Genomic DNA, 22,856 nt, shown 5'->3' on the forward strand with positions numbered 1-22,856 from the left:
AATAAATACATTAATGTATTACTATAAGTTTACACCCAAACGGAACATAATTAAATAAATCGATTTCTACATTTTCTGTATTTCTTCATTTATTTATGTCTGTATTTTGGCGGTCGAAACCTCATTCTTGAGCAGGATCGGTCAAATAGAGGAGCGAGACAGAAGCACCTTCCTGTAAGGTGTGCTAGGATTTATTCAGCCAACAAGTTTCTTATGCAACGTCCTTATTGTCTCGTTTGTATAATCATCTCCCTATAAAACACTCGTTTGATCACAACATTTTAGCAAGTGCCCATGATATGCAGACTGAAAATGTACAGGCCTCTCTGTTAGTTACATTATGCTTCTGATACGTGCACTTTGAAATGAACCTTCCCCACATTATTAAAAACTTGGTGTAATGTGAGATACGGTTCATGTTGACATTGTCCCATGTAGGAAAGTAAGGTCATGGTCAAAATAAAATGACTGAATAAATTTACACCTGTACTGGGTCCTGCGGAGACTCTACAGTTGCGGGGTGGACTGGTTTCCCTCGGTACGTAGTCGCAGCAGGTCCAGCCATCCTGGATAACCCGAAGGTGTTTCTGTACGTCGGGGACAAAGCACCAGTGCAGCAGAGAGGCGTTTGTCAGGTTGAGAAGGCCTTCTCCCTCAAGGTAAAGATGGAGTAGAAGAGAATCAAGTAGGCCATTATAAACGTCTCTCCAGACCCTTTTTATCAGGATGGGGCAATAAATAATTTTGTCTGCTTACAATCTGTGTTAATCTCTTCAAAAGGATAAGATGACTGGCTGCCACTTACTATCTACTTTAGCAAAGCTCTCCTTCAGACTTCACAATAGAAATAGAATGCATTTACCACTTTTGGTATCTCATCTGATCAGAATCTGTGCACAAGTAAATAACCAAAAAGATAATGACTACCGTCACTTACCTTGTATATGTGTACTTTCAAAGAAATAACACAGCCAGTATTTCAGTACATAAAATTCACAGAAGAACCAAAAGTAAAATGTTCCTTAAAAATACATTTAATGAGGTTTAATACACATACAAGCTGTGGCCCAATGGAACTTTGCACACCCTCAGAACCGCAAAACTGTAGAAAAGGACAAGCACCTTATCTTTAACAAAAAAACAAAAGATCACAGAGGTCTTTCAAAATCAAACAAAATATTATGCTATTACAAAGTTCATGTTCAGACCAGACAGTGTTCTCAACCAAATAGAAAAAAAAATGAATCATACAGACAACCCCGCAAATATTTGAAAAGCGATTTCAAGCAACACATTCAAGCAGAACGTTTGGACAATTGTTCTATGATCTTCTCTGCTTTGCCTTTTTTTATTCTCCTCAAGGATTTTGACCAACATCTTCGAGGCTTCCTTTCCCTGCCTCTCCTCCCAGATCTTAAGCAGGTGAAGTGTCTTGTCCTGGCTATCATTAGGGTGTTCCTGTTGACAAGACTAAATAACAGGGTCTTGTATTCTGCAGCGTGTTGCTACTTCCTTCATATCATCCCATTCAACAATTTTTGCAATGTCAGGCAGATGACGTAGGAGATCAACAACGGCTCCCCCGGATAGACTGAATTATGATCATCTATATATACACACGGTCTTAAAAAAGGAGCGTATGTTCTTACTTTGACAAACTAAGAGAACATGTAATGGCAAGTACACGCATTTCATGATCTCACTGTTGGACCATGTGAATACGAGCGGTTCTGACGGACTGGTTTTAAACTGACAGCAGTAATGGCAGTATGCGGAAACTTCCCATGACTTACTCACTGGGCTCTTTTCCAACACTTACATGGCTCAGTCCATCCAAACAAACTTGAAGTCGGAGAGAGCGAGAGAGGCAGGGTGCAAATCATTTGGGACCATCGATTGCTAAAGAATATGTAGACCACATAAACAAGAACAGAATCCTTGGCATCTCAATTTTCCTCAAAGACATTTCAGGTAGAACATTAAATGCTTACTGCAAATATTTGAAAAGCGATTTCAAGCAACACATTCAAGCGGGAGGTTTGGACAATTGTTCTATGATCTTCTCTGCTTTGCCTCTTTTTTTATTCTCCTCAAGGATTTTGACCAACATCTTCGAGGCTTCCTTTCCTTGCCTCTCCTCCCAGATCTTAAGCAGGTGAAGTGTCTTCTCCTGGCTGTCATTAGGGTGTTCCTGTTCACAAGACTTTATAACAAGGTCTTGTATTTTGCTGCGTGTTGCTACTTCCTTCATATCATCCCATTCAACAATTTTTGCAATGCCAGGCAGATGACGTAGGAGATCAACATCTTGAGCTATGTGAAGGACATGAAAAGTAGGGATTAATGGGAGCAAACAAACAACATAACACAAATTCACATAGAGGCATTTTCATTCTGATGGACAGAAATCATCCATTTCTGACCTCCAAATTACTGCTCACATCTTATTTGTTTGGGTCTGGTCTCACTATTTGGTTAGGACGAGACTAAATAACATGCAGCCCTTCAACGCAGAAATCATCTAACTTATGGAGATGAGACTGAATATTGAGATGAAATGAAATGTTAGTGCAAAGTTCTGGGACTTTTCCTACCTTTGAGAGCCTCCATCTCCTGAGGAACAAAATAAGAATGAATGTTAATTTGGAACAAATTACAACTCTACAGAATTAACATGACAAATTGCTTGCACAGGCTTTAAAAATATGTCAAAGCACAACAGAAAAAAAGAGGAGCAAACTTCTTCCTGACTGGTCAGAGAGTTATAAATGGAATGGGAGTAATAACTGGAAAACAACTTACAGCCTCAGAACCATTGTTCTGCTTTTTCTTCCTATTTTTCGTACCTAATAAGATATGTTATGAAATAAAATCACAGATATATTATTAGGTGGATAGCAAAATGTTTAAATTGAACATAAACAAAACCTCTGGTGATATACTAATACTCACGGTAGTACAAAAACAATACAAGACCAATTGCACAGAGTAGTAAGACAAGGAAAATTATTATCCCAGCTATAGTTCCCCCTGAAACACAAAGACATGAACATGATGACAGTTCTGTTTATATATAACGTGGCAATCTACAAACTAGGAACATCATAATGCAATACTTCTAAACTAAGCAGTACCTCCCATTTTGTCTTCGCAGACAGTGTTATTGTTGGCTGTGCAGGCTACTTTGATGCCCTCCGGACACCTTGGACCAAAAGAAAATAAAGTATGAGTGAGTAAAATGTACTATTTCTTTAAGATTACACTGGCAGCTCTGTGGGGACAACAAACACAGTGTGACCCTGTTGTGAAGACAGAAGCTATCCAAGCATCTTCTAGTCTGGGGATATTACAGGGAGCAGAACGTACACTTCACAAGGAGAGCATTTTCTACACTTCTCCACTGTGCCTTGGCTCTTGCAGTAGTGATCCGTTTTACATCCGCACTTGGTGTCACGAGCAGGGGTACAGGCTTCCTTCACCTCCAGGTTGGCTAAAAGGACGGTAAAAACACACAAATTACATTCGAGGCGTCGACCAAACTTCACATGTCTATGAACTAAATTTTCTTCTTCTTCAAAAATAAGAAACTAATTAACGCGTGTACCATTCGGTGAGCAGGATGAGCAGGGCTCACAGGACTTCAGGTTATTAGGCTGAATGCTGTAGGTTTGTGGAGGACAGTGTTCGCATACCCCGTACTGTAAATTGGCAGTGCAGTGCTCCTTCAGGTGTTGACCTACAGTATGGAAACAAAACAAAAAAAAGTTTCAATCAGTTTGAGGTAAAAGTACAAGTACAAACCCATTCAAATACTGTACCACTTTTCACACAAACAGTTTCACATGTCCATGTTTATCTATATATATCTTCAAATGAATGTCAAAAGCCTTTTAGCTTGATGAGGCACTGTCATGTGTAAGGGCCCTCAACCACCATGTTATTTTCTTGCACTATTTAATACGTCTTGGATTGTTTTCCACCTTCATGTAATAGGTATGATTTTCATGACACCAGATTCAGTTTGATGTGATCTTGTATAAGTGTGTGTTAACTACCACGTAACTTACCGGCACTACACAGACAACATAACCTTCCGCCGTGCTCGTACGTGCCGTCCACACACAGGGGGCCACCGTTCCTCCCCTCGGCGGATGAATCTGCCCTGAAGAGGCAGCGACGAAAACGAAAGTAAGTTTAGTTTTTTTTCTTTCTTCAATTTAAAAGTAGTGAGATAAATAATTCTTCACTTAATGTTGTCGGTAGTGACTTGGACGCTTATATATCACGTGGGCCTGTGAACTCACGGTGTTGTACACGTAAACAGACGAACCGGGCGTGCCGCCGGTCAGCTGCACGTTAAACAGGACGTAACACCGAGTAACCTCGGACACCCGGTAACGCATTACGTTAACAGCTCACACACTTTAACATCTGTGCAAATGTACTTACACGAGCGCGCAGAGCAGCGCGCACAGGGCGAGGACCTCGCTGGAAGCGGCCGCCATCGGGGCGTCGTTCCTGTTGCTTCTGAAAAAGAAAGCCACGCGGCTTTCCGTCCCGGGAGTTTTGAAGGAAGTGATCTGCCCCGCGAGGAGGAGGCGGCGCTGCAACCGGGGGATTACTTTTTCTCGGTTTGTTACTGTCCGCATATTGTAACACATATTCAATGTGTTGGTCTTTCTACATGTTGCCAACTGTATGTCACGGTAAGACGTGATTTGTCCTGGAATCGTTTCATATCGTATTCATTTTATATTCATTTTTTGTAACAATCCAAATCAAATCAAAAGTGAAGAATGTTAACAACATGGATGGGGGCAGCGCAAAAATAATTCATATTCTCTGCATTGGAATAAGTTACAGCGGGTAAAAATAAGTAAAAAGCCATGGACATTTCTTTGGTGTGAAGATTGTTCTGTGAGAAACTCAAATAGTGCCACTAGCAGGTGGCATTGCTCTTTATACATGATGAAAGGTGGAGTTGGCTATAAATGATATTCACAGTGAGGCATATTCAAACTAGAGATTGTTTAAAATATTCAATCAGCGGATTTGCCATACAACAAAAACTGCATATAGCCATAAGCTACCCAGCTTTCCTGCCTGCACTACTTTTTAAATGTATTGCTTTTAAATCACTACAGTACTTTTATTGTGTAAAGTTTAGAACATGCATGTTTTCCATATCAGCGCGACCTGATACTGATTCATTTCTGTCTTATTCTCTTCCTGAACAGGGAATCTGCAAAATACACATATGAAGGTTATATAGGCAAGCAAAGCACCTCACAGCTGGACACTTGCAACCCTGGGGCCATAATAATACATGCATTCATATAATCTTACTCTTTGATTTATAAAGTTATTTATTTATATCAGTTAATCATGCCCTTATGTGCAGTACAAGTCCTTTCTGTAGCAGGACATGGTTTCTGTCCTCATACTTCTGGACCTTTCTGATGCATTTGACACAGTAAACCACCAGATCCTTATTTCCTCCCTTCAGGAACTTGGTGGCTCTGCTCTCTCTCTTCTCTTACCGGGTAACTTGGAGAGGATCTGTGTCGGAAACTTGTCCTCTTATTACTGGAGCTCCTCAAGGTTCCGTCCTGGGTCCCCTCCTCTTCTCTCTCTACACCAACTCTCTCGGCTCTGTCCTTCGCTCCCATGGCTTCTCCTACCACAGCTATGCCGATGCCAACTAATCCTCTCCTTCCCTCACTCGGACACTCAGGTGACGGCACGGATCTCTGCCTGCCTGACATCTCTCACTGGATGTCCGCTCACCATCTGAAAATCTACCCCGACGAGACCGAATTACTTCTCTCTCTGGGGAAAGATTCTCCTACCCAGAACCCGACTGTTAACTTGGCAACTCTGTGTTGACGTCGACTTTGACCGCTGGGAACCTCGGTGTCACGCTGAACACTCCGCTCTGCATCTGCCAAGCTGCTTGTTCCTCCCTCACTGAGAGCAAAACACTCGTCAAGATCACAACGCTTTGCTGTCCTGGCTTCGAAATGGTGGAATGAGATCTCTGACATCAGGACCGCACAGAGTCTTTAAACCTTTCCGCCGCAAACTAAAGACACACCTCTTTACACCTTGACCGCGCACTGCTGATGACAAACATTTTGTATAGCAGTTTCACACGTACCATGTAGAACCACTCAGGGTGTGCTCTTGTGTCTTCGGTCAACGGCACCACGCTTCACGGATTATGAATGGAAGTCCCTTATGTTATACATGCAGAACACCATTTTGTAATTTGATACTTAAATGGAATAAAAGTATTTAAAAATGTAAAGGGTGTGCAACTCGTGTGAAAAAAACAAGAACGGAAAAAGTACTTTTTAAGAAGTAACAGTCTGTATTTCAGTATATGAAATTCACAAAAGAATGTTTTAAATGCGGGACAAATCAAATGACTATATACAGTTAGTGCAACAGGCCTATAACATATTTAAACAGTTCCCAGAAATAACGGTGAAATGTGCTATTGTGGGTTCAAGTTTGGTTAAGCATGGCTGAATAGGAATCTGTCTTTGAGCAAAGAGAGAATAGAAACAAGGCCACTCACAACATATTGGGAACCAAAAGTGAAATGTTCCTTAAAAATACATTTAATGAGGTTTAATACACATACAAGCTGTGGCCAAATTGAACTTTGCACACCCACAGAATCGTCAAAAAGACCAGACTTATCAGAGAGGTCTTTTAAAATCTAACAATAAATAATGCTTTTACAAAGTTCATGTTCAGACCAGAAAGTGTTCTCAACCAAATTTAAAAAGAATAAATCATACAGACAACCGCGCAAATATTTGAAAAGCGATTTCAAGCAACACATTCAAGCGGGAGGTTTGGACAATTGTTCTATGATCTTCTCTGCTTTGCCTCTTTTTTTATTCTCCTCAAGGATTTTGACCAACATATTCGAGGCTTCCTTTCCCTGCATCTCCACCCAGATCTTTAGCAGTTGAAGTGTCTGCTCCTGGCTATCATTAGGGTGGTCCAGTTGACAAGACTCAATAACAGGGTCTTGTATTCCGCTGCGTGTTGCTACTTCCTTCATATCCTTCCATCCAATAATTTCTGCAATGTCAGGCAGATGAGGTTGGAGATCAACAACTTGAGCTATGTGAAGGACATGAAAAGTAGGGATTAATGGGATCAAACAAACAACATAACACAAATTCACATAGAGGCATTTTCATTCTGATGGACAGAAATCAACCATTTCTGACCTCCAAATTACTGCTCACGTCTTATTTGTTTGGGTCTGGTGCTCTGATAATCAGTTAAGAATAAGTACTCAGAAAAAAAAATGTTATGTTCCTCACTATTTGGTTAGGACGGGAATAAATAACATGCAACCCTTCAACGCAGAAATTATCTAACTTATGGACAACATGAGACTGAATATTGAGATGAAATCAAAGTTCTGGGACTTTTCCTACCTGTCAGAGGCTTCATTTCCTGAGGAACAAAATAAGAATGAATGTTAATTTAGAACAAATTACAACTCTACAGAATTAACATGAAAAATAATTTGCACAGGCTTTAAAAATATGTCAAAGCACAACAGAAGTGACACAAGCAAGCACACCAACACGGACAGCAAAGGCTTCAGACAACTAACCTGTACCTCTCATAGAAAGGGAAGCTACGAGGAGGTTAAAGGAGAGATAAAAGGTGTTTGTCACACATGCACGTGTGAGAAAAGAGGAGCCAAACTTCTTCCTGACTGATCCCAGAGTTATAAATGGAATGGAAGTAATAACTGGAGAACAACTTACAGCCTCTGGAGCTCTTATTATGTCCTGGCTCCCGTTTCTCTTACCTAATAAGATATGAAATAGAATCACAGATATATTATTAGATGGATACCAAAACGTTTAAATTGAACATAAACGAAACCTCTGGTGATATACTAATACTCACGGTAGCGTTTGAATAGAAAAAAGGATGCAAGACCAATTACACAGAGTACTATTGCGACAAGGCCCATTATCATCCCGTTTCTAGTTCCCTCTGAAACACAAAGACATGAACATGATGACAGTTCTGTTTATATATAACTCTGCAATCTACAAACTAGGCCCATCGTGATGCAATACTTCTAAACTAAGCAGTACCTTCCATTTTGTCTTTGCAGACAGTGTTATTGTTGGCTGTGCAGGCTACTTTGATGCCCTCCGGACACCTTGGACCAAAAGAAAATAAAGTATGAGTGAGTAAAATGTACTATTTCTTTAAGATTACACTGGCAGCTCTGTGGGGACAAGTCAACATACACAGTGTGACCCTGTTGTGAAGACAGAAGCTATCCAAGCATCTTCTAGTCTGGGGATATTTCAGGGAGCAGAACTTACACTTCACAAGGATGGCAGATTCTACACTTCTCTGTGTCGTCGCTGCTGCAATAGTGATCCTTTTTACATCTGCACTTGGTGTCACGAACAGGGGTACATGCTTCCTTCACCTCCAGGTTGGCTAAAAGGACAGTAAAAAACACGCAAATGACATTAGAGGTGTCGACAGAAAAATCACATGGCTTTGAACTGCATTTTCTTCAAAAAAAAATGAAAGAAACAGTCATTTTCTGTCACTTGTGTACCATTTGGATGTGAGCAGGATGTGCAGGGCTCACAGGAATCCAGGCTATTAGGCTGAATGTTGTACAGATTTGCAGAACAGTTTTCGCATACCCCGTACTGTAAATTGGCAGTGCAGTGCTCCTTCAGGTGTTGACCTACAGTATGAAAACAAAAACATCAGTTTGTGATTTACACACTCAAGTATGAGTTCAAACCCATTCAAATACTGTACCACTTTTCACACAAACGGTTTCACATGTCCATGTGTATCTATATCTTCAAATGAATGTCAACATTCTGGTTTGACTAAAGGCTGTTTCCAACAACACAGGCGTTACACGCACTTGTACGGTGTACGCTTCAGCTACTTTAGTGCTGCTTTAATGCAAAATAAAAACGGAAATGTTAAGGGAATAGTTCCTGCAAGGGTCTTTTGAGGCACTATCATGTCAAAGAGCCCTCAATCATAATGTTATTTTCTTAAACTTGATAAAAAAAATCTTGGATTGTTTGCTACCCTTTTCATTTAATAAGGCTCGTAAATGTGTATACTGACATGACACCAGATTCAGTTTGAAGTGATCTTGTATAAGTGTGTGTTAACTACCACGTAACTTACCGGCACTACACTGACAACATAACCTTCCGCCGTGCTCGTACGTGCCGTCCACACACAGGGGGCCACCGTTCCTCCCCTCGGCGGATGAATCTGCCCTGAAGAGGCAGCGACGAAAACGAAAGTAAGTTTAATTACGCAATTTAAAAGTAGTGAGATAAATAATAAATAGCTTCACTTAATGTTGTCGGTAGTGACTTGGACGCTTATATATCACGTGGGCCTGTGAACTCACGGTGTTGTACACGTAAACACACGAACCGGGCGTGCCGCCGGTCAGCTGCACGTTAAACAGGACGTAACACCGGGTAACCTCGGACACCCGGTAACGCATTACGTTAACAGCTCACACACTTTAACATCTGTGCAAATGTACTTACACGAGCGCGCAGAGGAAGAGCAGCGCGCACAGGGCGAGGACCTCGCTGGAAGCGGCCGCCATCGGGGCGTCGTTCCTGTTGCTTCTGAAAAAGAAAGCCACGCGGCTTTCCGTCCCGGGAGTTTTGAAGGAAGTGATCTGCCCCGCGAGGAGGAAGCGGCGCTGCAACCGGGGGGATTTCACTGTTTGTGACCGTCCGCTAGATGGTCCCAGCGGTCTGTCATGACGCGATTTTTGTGCTGGAGTTTGTCTTCGCCGAATGGAAGACAGAAGCTCTGTGTTTTGCACTAAAGAAAACCTCGTGAACCACACTCGCATTTCCAGACATACGGTATTAAACAAGTAACCCAAATAAACGCTATTTAATCAAAGACTCGGTACAATGACTGGAGTATACGTATGTGTCCCAGACCATTCTGACTGAATGGTAAATGGTACAAATTATTTTACTGTACAACGTTAGATAATCTTTAAGTGTAAGTCCTATATTGCAAAGTTGAAAAGGCTATTTGAACTGCAATAAAAATACTTTACTCAATAGTTCTCGACAAAGACCAATGATACTTGGGTTAAGGACCTCTCTGAATACGAAGATACTAAATATGAAGTATAAAAGTTCTATAAATACAGGGACATAAATATAATTCTATAAATAAGTATATATTTATAAATAAATAACTATTAATAATTCTACATGGACATTTCTTTGGTGTGAAGATTGGTCTGTGAGAAACTCAAGTCGTGCCACTAGGAGGTGGCATTGCTCTTTGTGCATGATGACAGGCGGAGTTTGCTCAAAATGATATTCACAGTGACGCATATTCAAAATAGAGATTGTTTCAAATATTCAACACTAACACCAGATTTGCAACACAACAGAAACTATAGACATAAACTACCTAGCTTACCTGCCTGAAAATGTTTGTATTCAATTTCTTTCAAATCACTGCAGTACCTTTATTGTGTTTTGGTGCACAGTTGTAAAGTTTAGACCATGCATGTTTGCCATATCAGCAGCACCTGATATTGACTCATGTCTGTCTTATTCTCTTTTTTTGGACAGGAAATCAGCAAAATACAGATATAAAGGTTATGTAGGTAAGCAAAGCACCCTGGGGCCGTAATCATACTCTTTGATTTATTTTGAAGTGAGTTAATGATGTCCTCGTGTGCTGCATTTCGTGAGTCATTTCTGTAGCAGGAAATGCTTTCTGTATCTAACACAAAAAAAGTAATGCCTCATCCCCACTCTATACTAAATAAATGCCATATTTGTTTGATCTCCGCCAAGTGTAGTTAACAGCAAATTCATCTTGGAACAAAAGTGAAGGAACAAGTATTTGGCTGGGGAATAAGAACTTAACTTGAAGGAGAACTCCGGTGGGATTTGGTTGTTTTTGCAAGTGTATCAAATTTCAGGCCTTTGTAGTCCCAGGGAGTCCTCGGTGTCAGATTGGTACCAGTCTGCTGCTCGCTCATTTTGCCAATTTACAGAGCAAAACACACACACACACACACACACAGAGGAGGTTTACAAAATCATGAAATGAATAGTATAAAAAAAGCTAAGAAAACCTGAGCAGCATGGCCTTGGGTGTCGGTTCGGTCCTCTGGCCAGTCCACCATTTTGATCCAGACTGAAATATCTCAACATTTAGTAGATGGAGGACCATGACAATTATTACAGCTGTTTGTGGTCACCAGATGAGGGCCGATGCATTTTAATGATCCCCTGACGTTTCTCTTGTTTGGGTGAACTGTTCCATGACTGTAATTTATTTTGTACTGTTAAAATGGAACAGAGTTGAGTTTAGTGCACAGCCAAGCCCGGGACAGCAGGCAGACCATGCTGGATTGATCTTGCAATTAATTCTGCAGCTCTTTCATCATCATTCATTCTCCCCATTGTTTGGACATATATTTCTTACTTGAAGGACAGATGCAAGGCAATATTTTCACTTTTCTTGAACAAACTTTATTTATAATTTTATCAACAGAAGTATCTTTTAACATGATATACAATGAAAAGAGAACAATATATCTCTTGGCGGACGGGTAACATAACGTGGACATCATGCAATTCAACTGTAAGAAGTAAACCTAATGGCCTCCTCCCAGCTGCCAGCTCTGAGGATGAATGAGGTGACGAGTTGGAAGTGATCTCCTTGGCACGCACTCGCATATTCAGTTTGCTCATTCTCTGTCTTGAGTGGGCCACTGCTTGATGTAACACCGGCATACACAACTGTTACCAATATGCAAAAAACAACCTCCCTTGCTCTGCTCAACTGCCGCAAAGCCCAAAGGCCGCAGATCCACCAGCAGAAAAGTGCGGCTGGTGCATTCCTGGCCTGTGGAAAGACATTATCATCAACGTGCCAACGTGTCCCGCCTCCCGTCGGCCCCGGCCCGTATGCGAGATAAGGCTAATGGCGCCACGGAGATGGAGAGGAGGAAAAATAAAATAGATTAAGACAATGTTTTTGTTGTTAGGTGGAAGCTGCGGGAAGGGGCCGCGCTGCAGAGTCTCCCCCCCGGGGATGATGAAGGAGGAGAAGAAGAAGAAGAGGGAGGAGATGAGTCGAGGAAGCAGGAGGTAACAGCTCTTCGGTTTGGGTAAAAGAAGCAGCAGACCCGAAGACTTCAGTGGTTGTGATTGTTCATTAATGCCGTATTGCAACATAGTCGGTTTGATCAATTTCAGTTAACCATTACCCCGACGCACTAAAGGTCTTTTGGTGGGAACTGGGTCACAACATTGTGAACCTAAAACTCGAAAGAACTGCTAAGCAACCCATTTACAGAAATGTGACGGCATGCTTATGTCAGTGGCACCTTTTAAACACCCAAATCATTTAAAGTGTCTCGCATTGCGCATTCAACGCTTCACCGTTTATATATTCTTCCTTAAAGTGATGCTTCTTCTGTAACTCGAGCTCCTTCTAAAGGGGCTCTTAGGCCTGCAGGTAGTAATCAAACTGCATGAATGCCCCGAGGGGAATGGTGAAAACTACATTTCCAAAAGGCATAGGCTTCGCTGTCTTCGCTACACTGCTGCGACTCGACATTCGAGCATAACCACCGAGACAGTTTCCACTATTTTATTTCTTTTCTGCCTGAAAGTGAATATTTGAAACATTCACCTTAAAAAGAAGCCGAGTGATGAGACTGGCAGAAGCTGGAGGCGAGGTACTGTGTGATTCACACCGGGGGGGGGGGGGATATCTCTATCTGCGTGCTTTAAGAGTGAAAGACAAAATGTTCCAAATGTACATGTGCGCCTTGTCATGTGACCCGTGCAAAAAGACAAACCTGATGCTTCTTCACACAGCGAACAGGAAGAGACTCACGCTGCTCTTCAACTACAGGAAATAACCCCTGCGCCGATGACGCACGTCTCAGGGGAATGCTCGGCAAAGTTGTGTAGATCTGAAGCATACTGTACACTCTGTGACTGCTCGTGCAGCGTGGCCGTGCAAAGCCGTGCAACATGTTGCACACACACACACACACACACACACACACCGGAATAGTCACGCGCTTGCTTTCCTTTGAGCGCGGCTTCGTGCCAACTTTAAAAGTGCAGCTTGTGTGCGTGGTCACTGAATCGTGCTGCTCTCCCTCAGCACCGGCTCTCGCAGACAAACTAGATGAAAAGACGTAAATCTGTAGAGCTGCCACTAGACCAGTGGATTTCACCTTACCCTGCTCCCCCGGCCCCCAACCGCCACCTCCCCGCCTCGCGTCCAGCGGTCGTGCGCATCTGTGGGCAGTGGAGTCACCGTCTGAACATGGAAGCGGGCTTTTGGCTGACTGGTGGGGAAGACAATGGCGGAGGAGGACAGATTTGATGTCTCGTTCCAAAACGGTGCCGAGAACAAGAACAAACTACCCATATAATAGAAAGTGCTAAAGATCGTATTGTATTACATACTAAGGGACAGAAAAACGCTGTTTGGGAAACGTTGATCTACATAATGTCACTTTGAGTTTCATTTTGTTATTGAAACAGAAATGTTGCATCTGGGTTAGAATCAAACGACAGTGTAAAACAATCACGAGATACAAGCAACAGATTTCTTTTGCGGGCCGACAGTTCATGAGAAAAAAGGTCAAATGTTCAACAACTTTGTGTTCAGATAGTTGAACAAACAGAAAAAAACAGTGAGATGAATCAACTTTTCTGAGAACATGAACCTCTTCTGGGTCACCCACACAGAAAATACACATGCACGCACACACACACACACACACACACACGCACACACACACGCACACGCAGCACTTACACACATGAACACACACAGCAATCACCTCCCACCCACCAGCCTGGAAAATATTAACCTTTTCATCTCATGTCACCTTTTCATCTAACTTCATGCATCACACCCACATGCCAACGGACACGCATGCACATTATGGACCGGTGTGAGCACACACACAAGCTGAATCACACACACACGCACGCACGCAAACACACACGCACATATAAATACAAACAAGCTGCCGCAGATATCTCAGAGGAACTGAGATAGAATTCAGGGAGTGGAGACTCATTCGGTTAAAGAGGACCAAACTACAGGAAACGAGAATTATTGACCCTCCCCAGTGACCAGATTTACAATCTGGGCCTGAAATCAGTTGGAGGAGGAAAGAAAACAGAAAGCTGGAGAAGGAAATGTTTGAGCGTCTATAAATAGAAGGCCCACGTTTGAAGGGATTCTGAAAAGACACGGAGTCATTTATTATTCAGCTTGCATTGCTCAATGTTTATCACACATAATGAGTCAAAGAAACGTAGCAACCTGACACGCCTTTTCGGGATCTATGGATTTATTCTGTGACCATATCAGGTTTTAAAAAGCTGATCGATTGATGACGGAGATGCAAAACCCTTTCTCGTCAATTCATATTCTACAGAATAACCTCCGCAGCATCTGGAGACGACCACATCAAAGGACACCGAGCTGAGGCTTTACTGTAAATAACGAGATAAACAACCGCATCCACCCCCCCCCCCAAAAAAATAAAAAAATAAAGTTTTTCAGTTCAGCTCCTCAAAGGCAAGAGCAGGCCTCAGATCAGCCCGCGCGCACCGCTCTGATGCGGGCGTGACCCAACCTTCGTTAGACACTTCCAGCACGAGCGGCAGTGACAACGACAAACGGGAGGGGGGGTGGGGGGGGAGGGAGGGCAGGGGCTGCTGTGAGGCGTTAACCCGAAATACAAAACGCTGCGTCGTGAGCGGAGGCCTTTTTTTTTTTTTTTAAGTGCACGCGCGCGGGGAGAAGGTTTTGATGGTGGGCGGGGGAGGTGGCGGGGGGGGGGGGGCTCATTCATAATTCACAGGCGTCGAAGCGATGTGAGGGAGGGAGGACGCGTCCGTCTGCATCACGCCTCTGCGTTGCCTCTGCGTTGCATCACCCTTCCCCGGGTGGTTCTGTTTTTTCTTCTTTTTTTTGTCTCTCCCAGTTTTAACGCGCCCCCCCCCCCCCCCCCCCCCCCCTCAGTTGCGTCGCTCTGTGGCTAATTTGGGCCTCAGATAAGAGCCCTCATTTGTCACCCGTCGCCCTTTTCCGAGTGCTGTCTGGATGAGCCGCTTGTTTGTCAATAGGTCACTGGTGCATTATCACGGGTAAGGATATTATGAACCCGCACTGCTTACTGGACCCCCCCCACCACCACCACCACCACCACACACACACACGTATAGCTGTATCTCCACACAAAGAGAGGCACACACACACACACACACACACACACACACAGCCGGCTGCTGGTCTGTCTGACCTAGTTTGTTTCTGTAGGCCGCTCTAATGAAGGGAGCGAGCGTGCTGTATTATCTGACTGCATCTGATTTGCATTTCTGCCCTGTCACGAGCAGATGGCACCAGAGGTCGAAGGCAGAACTTTTTCGGTGGCCCCGTCACACACACACACACACACACACACACGCACATGCACGTGCGCGAAATACATACAGCACCTACACAGACAGGTCCCCACAGTACGACCACTCAAATGATTAGATTATTTACATGCTAAATGCTCTTTATATCAAGGGCCATGTTGTGGAGGTGCATAGTGCAGGTTGAGCGGCCCTGCAGAGGGGGGGGGGGGGGGGCGGGGGGGAGGCGTTTGGTGCTCACCCTCCACTCTTGCACTCCTTTCGTGCTTAACAGGAAGGGAGTGATGAATCACACTGACTTATTTGTGGTTGTGTTGGGTGTTCAAGTGTAGATAGGGCCTCTTTCTCTCTCTCTCTCTCTCTCTCTCTCTCTCTCTCAAAATCACAGAGGAAGTGAACAAACACAAAACCTCAGCACTTTGTCATTTTCCCATGCAATGGCGGTCTCTGTCACGGTGCCGGGTTAGTCGCGATAGCGGGAAGATGGCGTTTTGACGTCTCCTTGTGCTGCATCGGGACGTGTGAGGCATCACGGAATTGAGAGAGGATACTCTTCAGTGTGTGTGTTTGTGTGTGTGTGTGTGTGATGCTTTACATGCAATCTAATCAAATCTGCCTTCTGTGTGTCGCACAATGACCACGCGGCGGCTCTGAGGCGCGTCCTCTCGGCCTGAAATGAGTGTCAAGGTCACAGGTGGTGTGTATGTGTGGGTGTAAGTTATGTGTGTGTGTGTGTGTGTGTCCCACATCCGGATGCAACGACTGATTTATTTAGATATGTCAGTTTTTAGCGTCTTGGCTGCAGCAGCTGATTTCACGTTTTCATGTCATGTGTGAAAAAAAAAAGTGCACTCTGAGAATCTAGGTATCGAAACACTCATAGTGAATTAGTGCACACATGCACACACGTGCCAGCCGTCTTTATTTGGAGACAGTCGGCCTCAGGGTGTGCTCTCCTTCTCTCCACCTCTTTCTCTCTCTCTTCCACACACACACACACACACACACACACACACACACACGCAACCGTCGTTTAAGGGTGTGGGGACATTTTCCATGCGGTTTGAGTGGTTATTGTAAAAGTGTGAAAGAGAAGAAAAAAAAAATCTGCCCCATCTGCTCAACGTAAGGACACAAATGGTGGAGTGCGGGGGGGGGGGGGGGGGAGACCAATTAGATCGAGGCTCGTTGGAAAGTCGGGGCGGAAACTGTCAAAAGAAGACAAAATAACGCCAGAGAATAACTTTTCTGCGGGCGGCTGGTGTTGCTCTTGTGGCTTAAAAGTTGTTTTCTCTTACTTCCAAATCCTGAGCTGTAAGTTCAACCAGAATGCTACTTGAGCTTGAACCCTTTTCCTCTTTTTGCTTTCACAATTTTCTTTGACACGGCCGTCCTCGCTCTGACTCATCCTTCAGGTCTCGGGTGTATTGTGGTGAACCGCCGTCAAATTCGCTCAATTTAAAAAGGCTTCTTTCTCCTTTCAATATCTCGCTTTTCTCCTTCTTTCTATTTCCGTACCAACGTCGAGTTGGGAAAGGTTAACTTCCAGTGCAACTCGGATAGCTTCAAATAATGCATATTTCTGAATATAATTAAATAGTGTTCTTTTAAAGAGAATATTGTAAATGACACAGACCGGGTGGATCTCATGAGCTAAAATCGTTCAATATTTAGAAAGAAATGCCAGACGGAGGGTGATCTGGGTTCTCTCTGCATTCAGTGGGGCCTTTGGGATTTTCATGAGCGACTAAAGCGAGATGACCAGTCATTGTGTGGCTGGCGAAAAATCCTACGTGTTACGTCAGGAGGCCGAAGCTCCATTGTTACAGGTGCCACAGGTTCACAAGAGGACAACTTTCAGCATCTTCTGACCCTTTTTTTCTCTCCAACCATCACTGCTGTGCCGTCTTCACATCCGGCTGCTCCGTGGGCGGCCACATTATGCGCTGCCTCTCCACGCCGGGACACATGTGTCACTTTTTTTTTTTTTCTTCTTCTTCTTTTTCCCCCCCCGGAAACCTGTTTGCTACGCGACGGTCCGGGCTTTTTCCGCCCGGCCCAAACGGACCCCGGTTGAACCGACATAAGCCCGCGTGTTGATCTGTTATTGTCTGCCGCTGTGAGCATGTGCCACGGGTGTCCTCCTGCTCTGAGTGGCGTGGTCGTGGATAGTGTGTGTGTGTGTGTGTTTGTTCTCATTTGATGGCTGCTTGCTATCAGTGTTAAAAGCCCCTGTCTCTGAGGGTGTTAGCGGGGGTCATCTAAACCGGATCTGCGGCAGAGTCGCTTGAGAGGCAGGAGCATAATCTGCTGCTGGCTTTGTGCACCCAGATTAAAGTGATGATGTTTTAAACCTTTCTCACGGCCGCAATATGCCTTCGCTCCTCGCCTGTGAGTGTGACAGCACATCCACGCAGCCGGGTTCAAGGAAAGGACACCTTCCCCACTATTTATGAAGCGGGGGGGAGCTTTAGCACGTTATCTGAGAGACAACGCGCGCGCCTCCTATTCATCTATTAATTTGCCATCAGCATGGTGTAGCTGCAGCGTATCTTCTCCAGTGTTTGAGGGGAAACAGCTGCTAATCCTAATCCCCCCCCCCACCCCTAAGGGATTCAGTCAAATCACAGGCCCTTTTAGAAAGCTCTGGCTGGCTGGTTTGACTGGCAGGATCCAAACGAGAGGACGGACAGCGCTGACCCACTCCAGGGACAGACAAGTATGTCACTTGTTTGCACGTTTGTACGAACGCTCCAGAGATGCATCGCCCCAACGTGGTGGAAATAGCGCTACCCGCAGAGATCTTGGCCTGCATACCGTACGGGAGATTTATTTATCATAAAGCGCGCCTGGCGTTAGACAAAATCAGCATGGTTGTATCTCGTGTGGCCTCTTTGGGCCGCCGGGCCCAGCCCAAACGCACACACCAACATGGGTCCGTGTTGTCCATCGTTCGCTCCAGATAACGACTCTCTGCCCGGGGGGGGGGTAATGACAGCGGCGGGACCTGGAGGCTGAGCGGCGCTGGTGTCTCCCTTCCATTGTTCTCGGTTTATGAGGATGAGACGGGGGGGTTGGGGGGGGGGGGGGGGGGATGAGGAGCGCCCGGGTGACTATCAGTCACAGGCGTGAGGATTAGGGGCTGTCATCAGCAGCCATAGGCCTCATATTACCCTCGCGGTGACACTCGGTGGGGAGAGGGAAGAGAGCGGGGAGGGGGGGGGGGGGGGGGGGGGGTGGATTATGCCGGCTGTAAGATTTCAGGGTAAAAGTCAGGTGGAGAACACTGCCTTTCAAACTAAAGCCTGACGAGCACACGGGGACTCATTCATTTCGCATGAGCGTACGTTTTCACACGCGGAAGAGGCTCGGGAGCCCCGCAGCAAAAGCACTTTCCACTACTGGGTTTCCCAAACACAATGCAGGTTCCTGTTGTAGAACTGCACGTGAGTGCACGTGAGCTGGATACATGTATGTACAGCCGATACACGCTTCACTCCATGTATTTTTTTTTTTTCTTCTTACCGGCCTCCGGCTGTCGTTATTGAGTTTTATTCAGCACAATGGACGCATATGTGCCCTGCATTGATCACATAGAGAGAGTAAGTGTGTGTCTGTGTCCGTGTGTGTGTGTGTGTGTGTGTGTATAGGGGTGGGGTCGGCAACGACAGCAATACAGTAAGTGTTTCCATGTGCTCCTCTTATTCATGAAGACCCATATAAACACACACATAGACTGACAAGCATGCTGGCAGACCCATATCAACACACACACACACACACACACACACAAACAGACACCAAAACAACAGAGCTGGTGTGACTCATTAGTTGACTCAGGTCTTGACAGTAAAAATAACATCTGAAAACATTTACCGTAAATTCGTTAACATTTGGTCCGAAGCCCTTTGATGGCTTTCCATTGGACTGCACCTCGCCAGCTGAACGGTTGCTTCCTGCGCGCGCACGGCTACGGCTACGTGTTTCCAAACATGTCCTGCTTCTTACCGAGTCCGCTTCCTCAATCACCATAGTTCCTGTGTGCGTTCTCATAAAAAAACACACACACACCCAGTGGCTTTGCCAAAAGTGGAAGCCAGCTCAAAGCAGATATGATCGTTGACACTTTTAAAAAGCTCAATTGTAGCAGAGTGATAACATTCAACACCTTGCCCCCCTGTGCTATTTTCGGTGGTAGTGATAATGAGGCTCTTGCTGCTGTTCGAGCGTGAGGTATTCACGAATTCTTGACCTTAGACGAATCAAGACCACAATATGTGTTCAATTATGTGCTGATGAAGGTGGGGATTGTTTGAACGTTGGTCCAAACGGCCTCCAGAGAAGCGCCGGCTGGGATTCCAGCCTCAACGCAAGTGGACTCATTTATTTATTTTCCTCCACATCTTCGGGACGCCGATGTTCGTGCGGACGCATGACGGAATCGGGGGGTGGGGGTGGGGGGGGGGGGGGGGGGGGGCTCAAAGGGGCTTAAACTTCAACCTTCACCCCCGCAGGACATTAGCGTCGCGAACGCAGCGTTCGGCGCTCCCAACGTCTGCAACGTTACACCGTCCCCGCGCCCGGGAAGCGATGGAGCGTGGTCGCTGGCTTTCCTCAGACCACCGTGAAGAGGCGAGGGGAGGCCGAGAGGCACTTAGCACAAAAACAGAGAGAGAGAGAGAGAGAGAGAGAGAGAGAGACCCTACGTGTGGGCACGGAGAAGCGATACGCCTGTGGTCCTCTTTTTTTGTTGGGCTTATGTGAGCCTGTGGGAGGCAGAGAGTATGACTTTGTTCGTGCTGTGGTATATTTGTGTATGTGCGATGGTGCTGCGGCGTGTGGGCGGGTGCACTTTTTCCACTGGCTGTCACTCGTGCTGCTGCGGAGTCTTTGGTAACTTACACTGCCTGCCTGCCTGCCGGCGTGCGTGCGTGCGTGCGTGCGTGCGTGTGTGTGCGTGCGTGCGTGTGAGAGTGAGTGATTCTCTCCTACTCTCTCTCTCTCTCTCTCTCTCTCTCTCTTTCTCTGTGTGTGTGTGTGTGTTTAAGCTTTTGTTTAATTTCTACTTCCTGTTTTATTCTTGGCCTAATCCAAACGCAACACAGCTGTGCAGTCAGCCAGAGAAAGAGGGCTTGGGGGATGGGTTGCCAGGTCTGGGTGACTGCAGCCGTGCTCCACGACTGCTTCCAACAGATGGAAGGGAAATGGGGTTACCAGCTTGGGCTTATCTTGTCTTTGTAGGCCAGACTGACCCCCCCCACACCACACACACACACACACACACACACACTCCCCACCCCCTCATTTGGTCATAATACTATGCCTAAATCTATCTGTGCATTTTATTTTACTCCCTTTTCACTGTAGGTTACTGCTGCACCCCCCCCCCCCCCCCCCGCCAGAAAAGATCCCAAACCAAATGGGAGGAGTTGTACATGATAAATGCTAATGGGGAAGCAATATTATGAGACAGTAGGCCCGAAGAACAGAGAACCACCAACCCCGCACAGGCAGAGGAACAATGGAAGCAATCCACGTACCTCGTTCCTTAAAAACGTGACAATCACACAGCTCGACAAAGTTCAACACGGGGCGTTGACCATTTTGCAGCCGAAATTTGTTCTCATCCGCCACCGATGTCGCCACCTTTTGAGCGCTGTTGTAACGAGGCCCCGGCGTCCCTCGCAACGTGGACCCGTCTCGTAGTGTTCACTTGACTCAGTCTAGAACCATCTAGATCTACCTGGTAGTTTCCACCAATGGACATTTATAGCACGTCTACGTTGCTGGCTTCCTTCTTTTTGGGGCATGGATCGGCTCAGTGGGAGAAGTAAAGCGACGTTAACCACAAACTGTCATTCAAATGGGGAAATGTTCATATGGCTATATAACGTGCAATCTGACCCACATGGGGTAAATATTCAATCCTCGATGCAGAAAAAAAAAAAAAAAAAAACCTTAGAGGAGCCAAGACATACAAATCAAGCAGTCTATTGATTACATGAATATTTCAGACGCTGCCGTGCTTGCGTGCGACGTGGAGGGCAATCCGGGGCTAAAGATGTGGACTCTCGAGCTTGAGCTCCACTGAAGTCGGCCCCCTTCTTCAGTCGGCCCGTGGAGAGCTGAGACGTCTCTCTTCTTTCCCCCCTCTCTCTCTCTCTCTCTCTCGACCCAGCGCGGCGCATTCATTATTAATCTACCCGAGTGTCTCCCTCCTTCTCGGCTCACCCAATTACCGCCGGGCCCCTGCTGACTGCTGCCCGTCTCATTCCACGACTTTGATGTCTCTATCAACGCCGAGGAGCCGGGGACAGTCTTAATAGAGCAGAAGGGGATTATGTGACTGCCTGCATCAAGGGCGGGGGGGGCGGTCCACACACACACACACACACACATATAGAAGTTGAATTCATACTTTATTTTATTATCAGGAGACGTTGTGCCCTGCTTCAACCAGGGGTCTCTTCACTCTCTGCTCTCTTATCACGCCGACACGGTGGTTAATCTGGTTACTCTTTCATTCGGGGGGTTGAAGGGAGAGGGGAGTGGGGGGTGGGGGAGGGAGGGCGGGGGGGTGTTCGGTCTACGCGAGGCTTCCTGGCTCTCCTCCCGGGCTGGTAGGCCTTTTCCTTCCTCTGCTCATTTCATGCAGAGAACGCCTTGATTAAACAGCAGCAGCGGGCTCTCGGTGGGTCGGCACGAGGTCAGGCTGCTTTTTTAGCTCATTAATGTTGATGCGAGAGGGTCGGTCCGCTTTGAAAGCGAATCGGGGGGGAGTGGAAACGTTACTCGGAAAACAACCGGCGATCCTGCGTCGGGCTTTTCGAGGTGCGGACAGGGGGTGACCTGATGCCGTTGTAATGAACACATCAGCAGGCTGTGGATACTGCGCTCTCTGGCCGAGTCACTTATTGGTTTGAAGCGAGCTTTTATTAACAATCCTCGCGTCATATCTGTACCTCAAGTACCACCCTCTATTCACAGCGCTGCCCTTTGAAGCAGGAAGTCTAGCTTTCTTCACAGCATTTCTTTTAATCAAGTGCAGCACTGGTGCACCTTTCCCCCCCATCTCTCAAATGTGTGTGTGTGTGTGTGTGTGTGGGGGGGGGCGGGGGGGGGGGTTGACAGCAACCAAGTTAAACGACTGCTCTGGCTGCATATTGCAAAATGAAATTTTCATTCCGCATTTTTTTTTTTCCCTCTGACTGCCAACAGCAAAGGGAGAATATTACATAACCCTTGTGATGTAATGAGTGTGACTCAAAGCACTGGGGAAACCCCACGTAGAAGACACACGGCAAAGCTGGTTTCTTTAAGAAAAGACAACATTGCATACATTTATTTAGGGAT

At 45.6% G+C, this 22,856-nt stretch overlaps 2 protein-coding genes across 2 annotated transcripts; both read right to left on the reverse strand.

Moving 5' to 3' along the window:
- Positions 1–1,018: 1,018 nt before the first annotated feature.
- LOC119214176 (tumor necrosis factor receptor superfamily member 6-like) lies at positions 1,019–4,600 on the reverse strand. Its single transcript, XM_037465727.2, has 9 exons — positions 4,450–4,600; positions 4,068–4,162; positions 3,605–3,736; positions 3,367–3,490; positions 3,135–3,202; positions 2,953–3,030; positions 2,803–2,846; positions 2,595–2,613; positions 1,019–2,313 (listed from the first exon to the last, which is right to left on the reverse strand). The coding sequence occupies exons 1-9, from the start codon at positions 4,503–4,505 to the stop codon at positions 2,027–2,029; spliced, it is 903 nt and encodes a 300-aa protein (XP_037321624.2). The 5' UTR covers positions 4,506–4,600; the 3' UTR covers positions 1,019–2,026.
- Positions 4,601–6,600: 2,000 nt separating this feature from the next.
- LOC119214177 (tumor necrosis factor receptor superfamily member 6-like) lies at positions 6,601–9,744 on the reverse strand. The gene is made up of 9 exons (XM_037465729.2): positions 9,597–9,744; positions 9,220–9,314; positions 8,621–8,755; positions 8,376–8,496; positions 8,139–8,206; positions 7,945–8,034; positions 7,800–7,843; positions 7,461–7,479; positions 6,601–7,137 (listed from the first exon to the last, which is right to left on the reverse strand). The coding sequence occupies exons 1-9, from the start codon at positions 9,656–9,658 to the stop codon at positions 6,851–6,853; spliced, it is 921 nt and encodes a 306-aa protein (XP_037321626.1). The 5' UTR covers positions 9,659–9,744; the 3' UTR covers positions 6,601–6,850.
- Between the last annotated feature and the right edge of the window lie 13,112 nt (positions 9,745–22,856).

Source organism: Pungitius pungitius, chromosome 13 (genome assembly GCF_949316345.1).
Source record: "Pungitius pungitius chromosome 13, fPunPun2.1, whole genome shotgun sequence".
NCBI lineage: Eukaryota > Metazoa > Chordata > Actinopteri > Perciformes > Gasterosteidae > Pungitius > Pungitius pungitius.

Excerpts from the sequence above, each read along its gene's own strand:
- LOC119214177 (XM_037465729.2), bottom strand. The coding sequence starts at position 9,658 with ATGGCGGCCGCTTCCAGCGAGGTCCTCGCCCTGTGCGCGCTGCTCTTC. Across the intron at positions 8,497-8,620 it reads ATCCTGCTCACATCCAAATG|CCAACCTGGAGGTGAAGGAA; the intron begins GTACACAAGTGA and ends CTGTCCTTTTAG. Across the intron at positions 8,207-8,375 it reads ATCTGCCATCCTTGTGAAGT|GTGTCCGGAGGGCATCAAAG; the intron begins GTAAGTTCTGCT and ends TTTTGGTCCAAG.
- LOC119214176 (XM_037465727.2), bottom strand. The coding sequence starts at position 4,505 with ATGGCGGCCGCTTCCAGCGAGGTCCTCGCCCTGTGCGCGCTGCTCTGC. Across the intron at positions 3,737-4,067 it reads ATGTTGTCTGTGTAGTGCCG|GTCAACACCTGAAGGAGCAC; the intron begins GTAAGTTACGTG and ends TCCATACTGTAG. Across the intron at positions 3,491-3,604 it reads CTCATCCTGCTCACCGAATG|CCAACCTGGAGGTGAAGGAA; the intron begins GTACACGCGTTA and ends CCGTCCTTTTAG.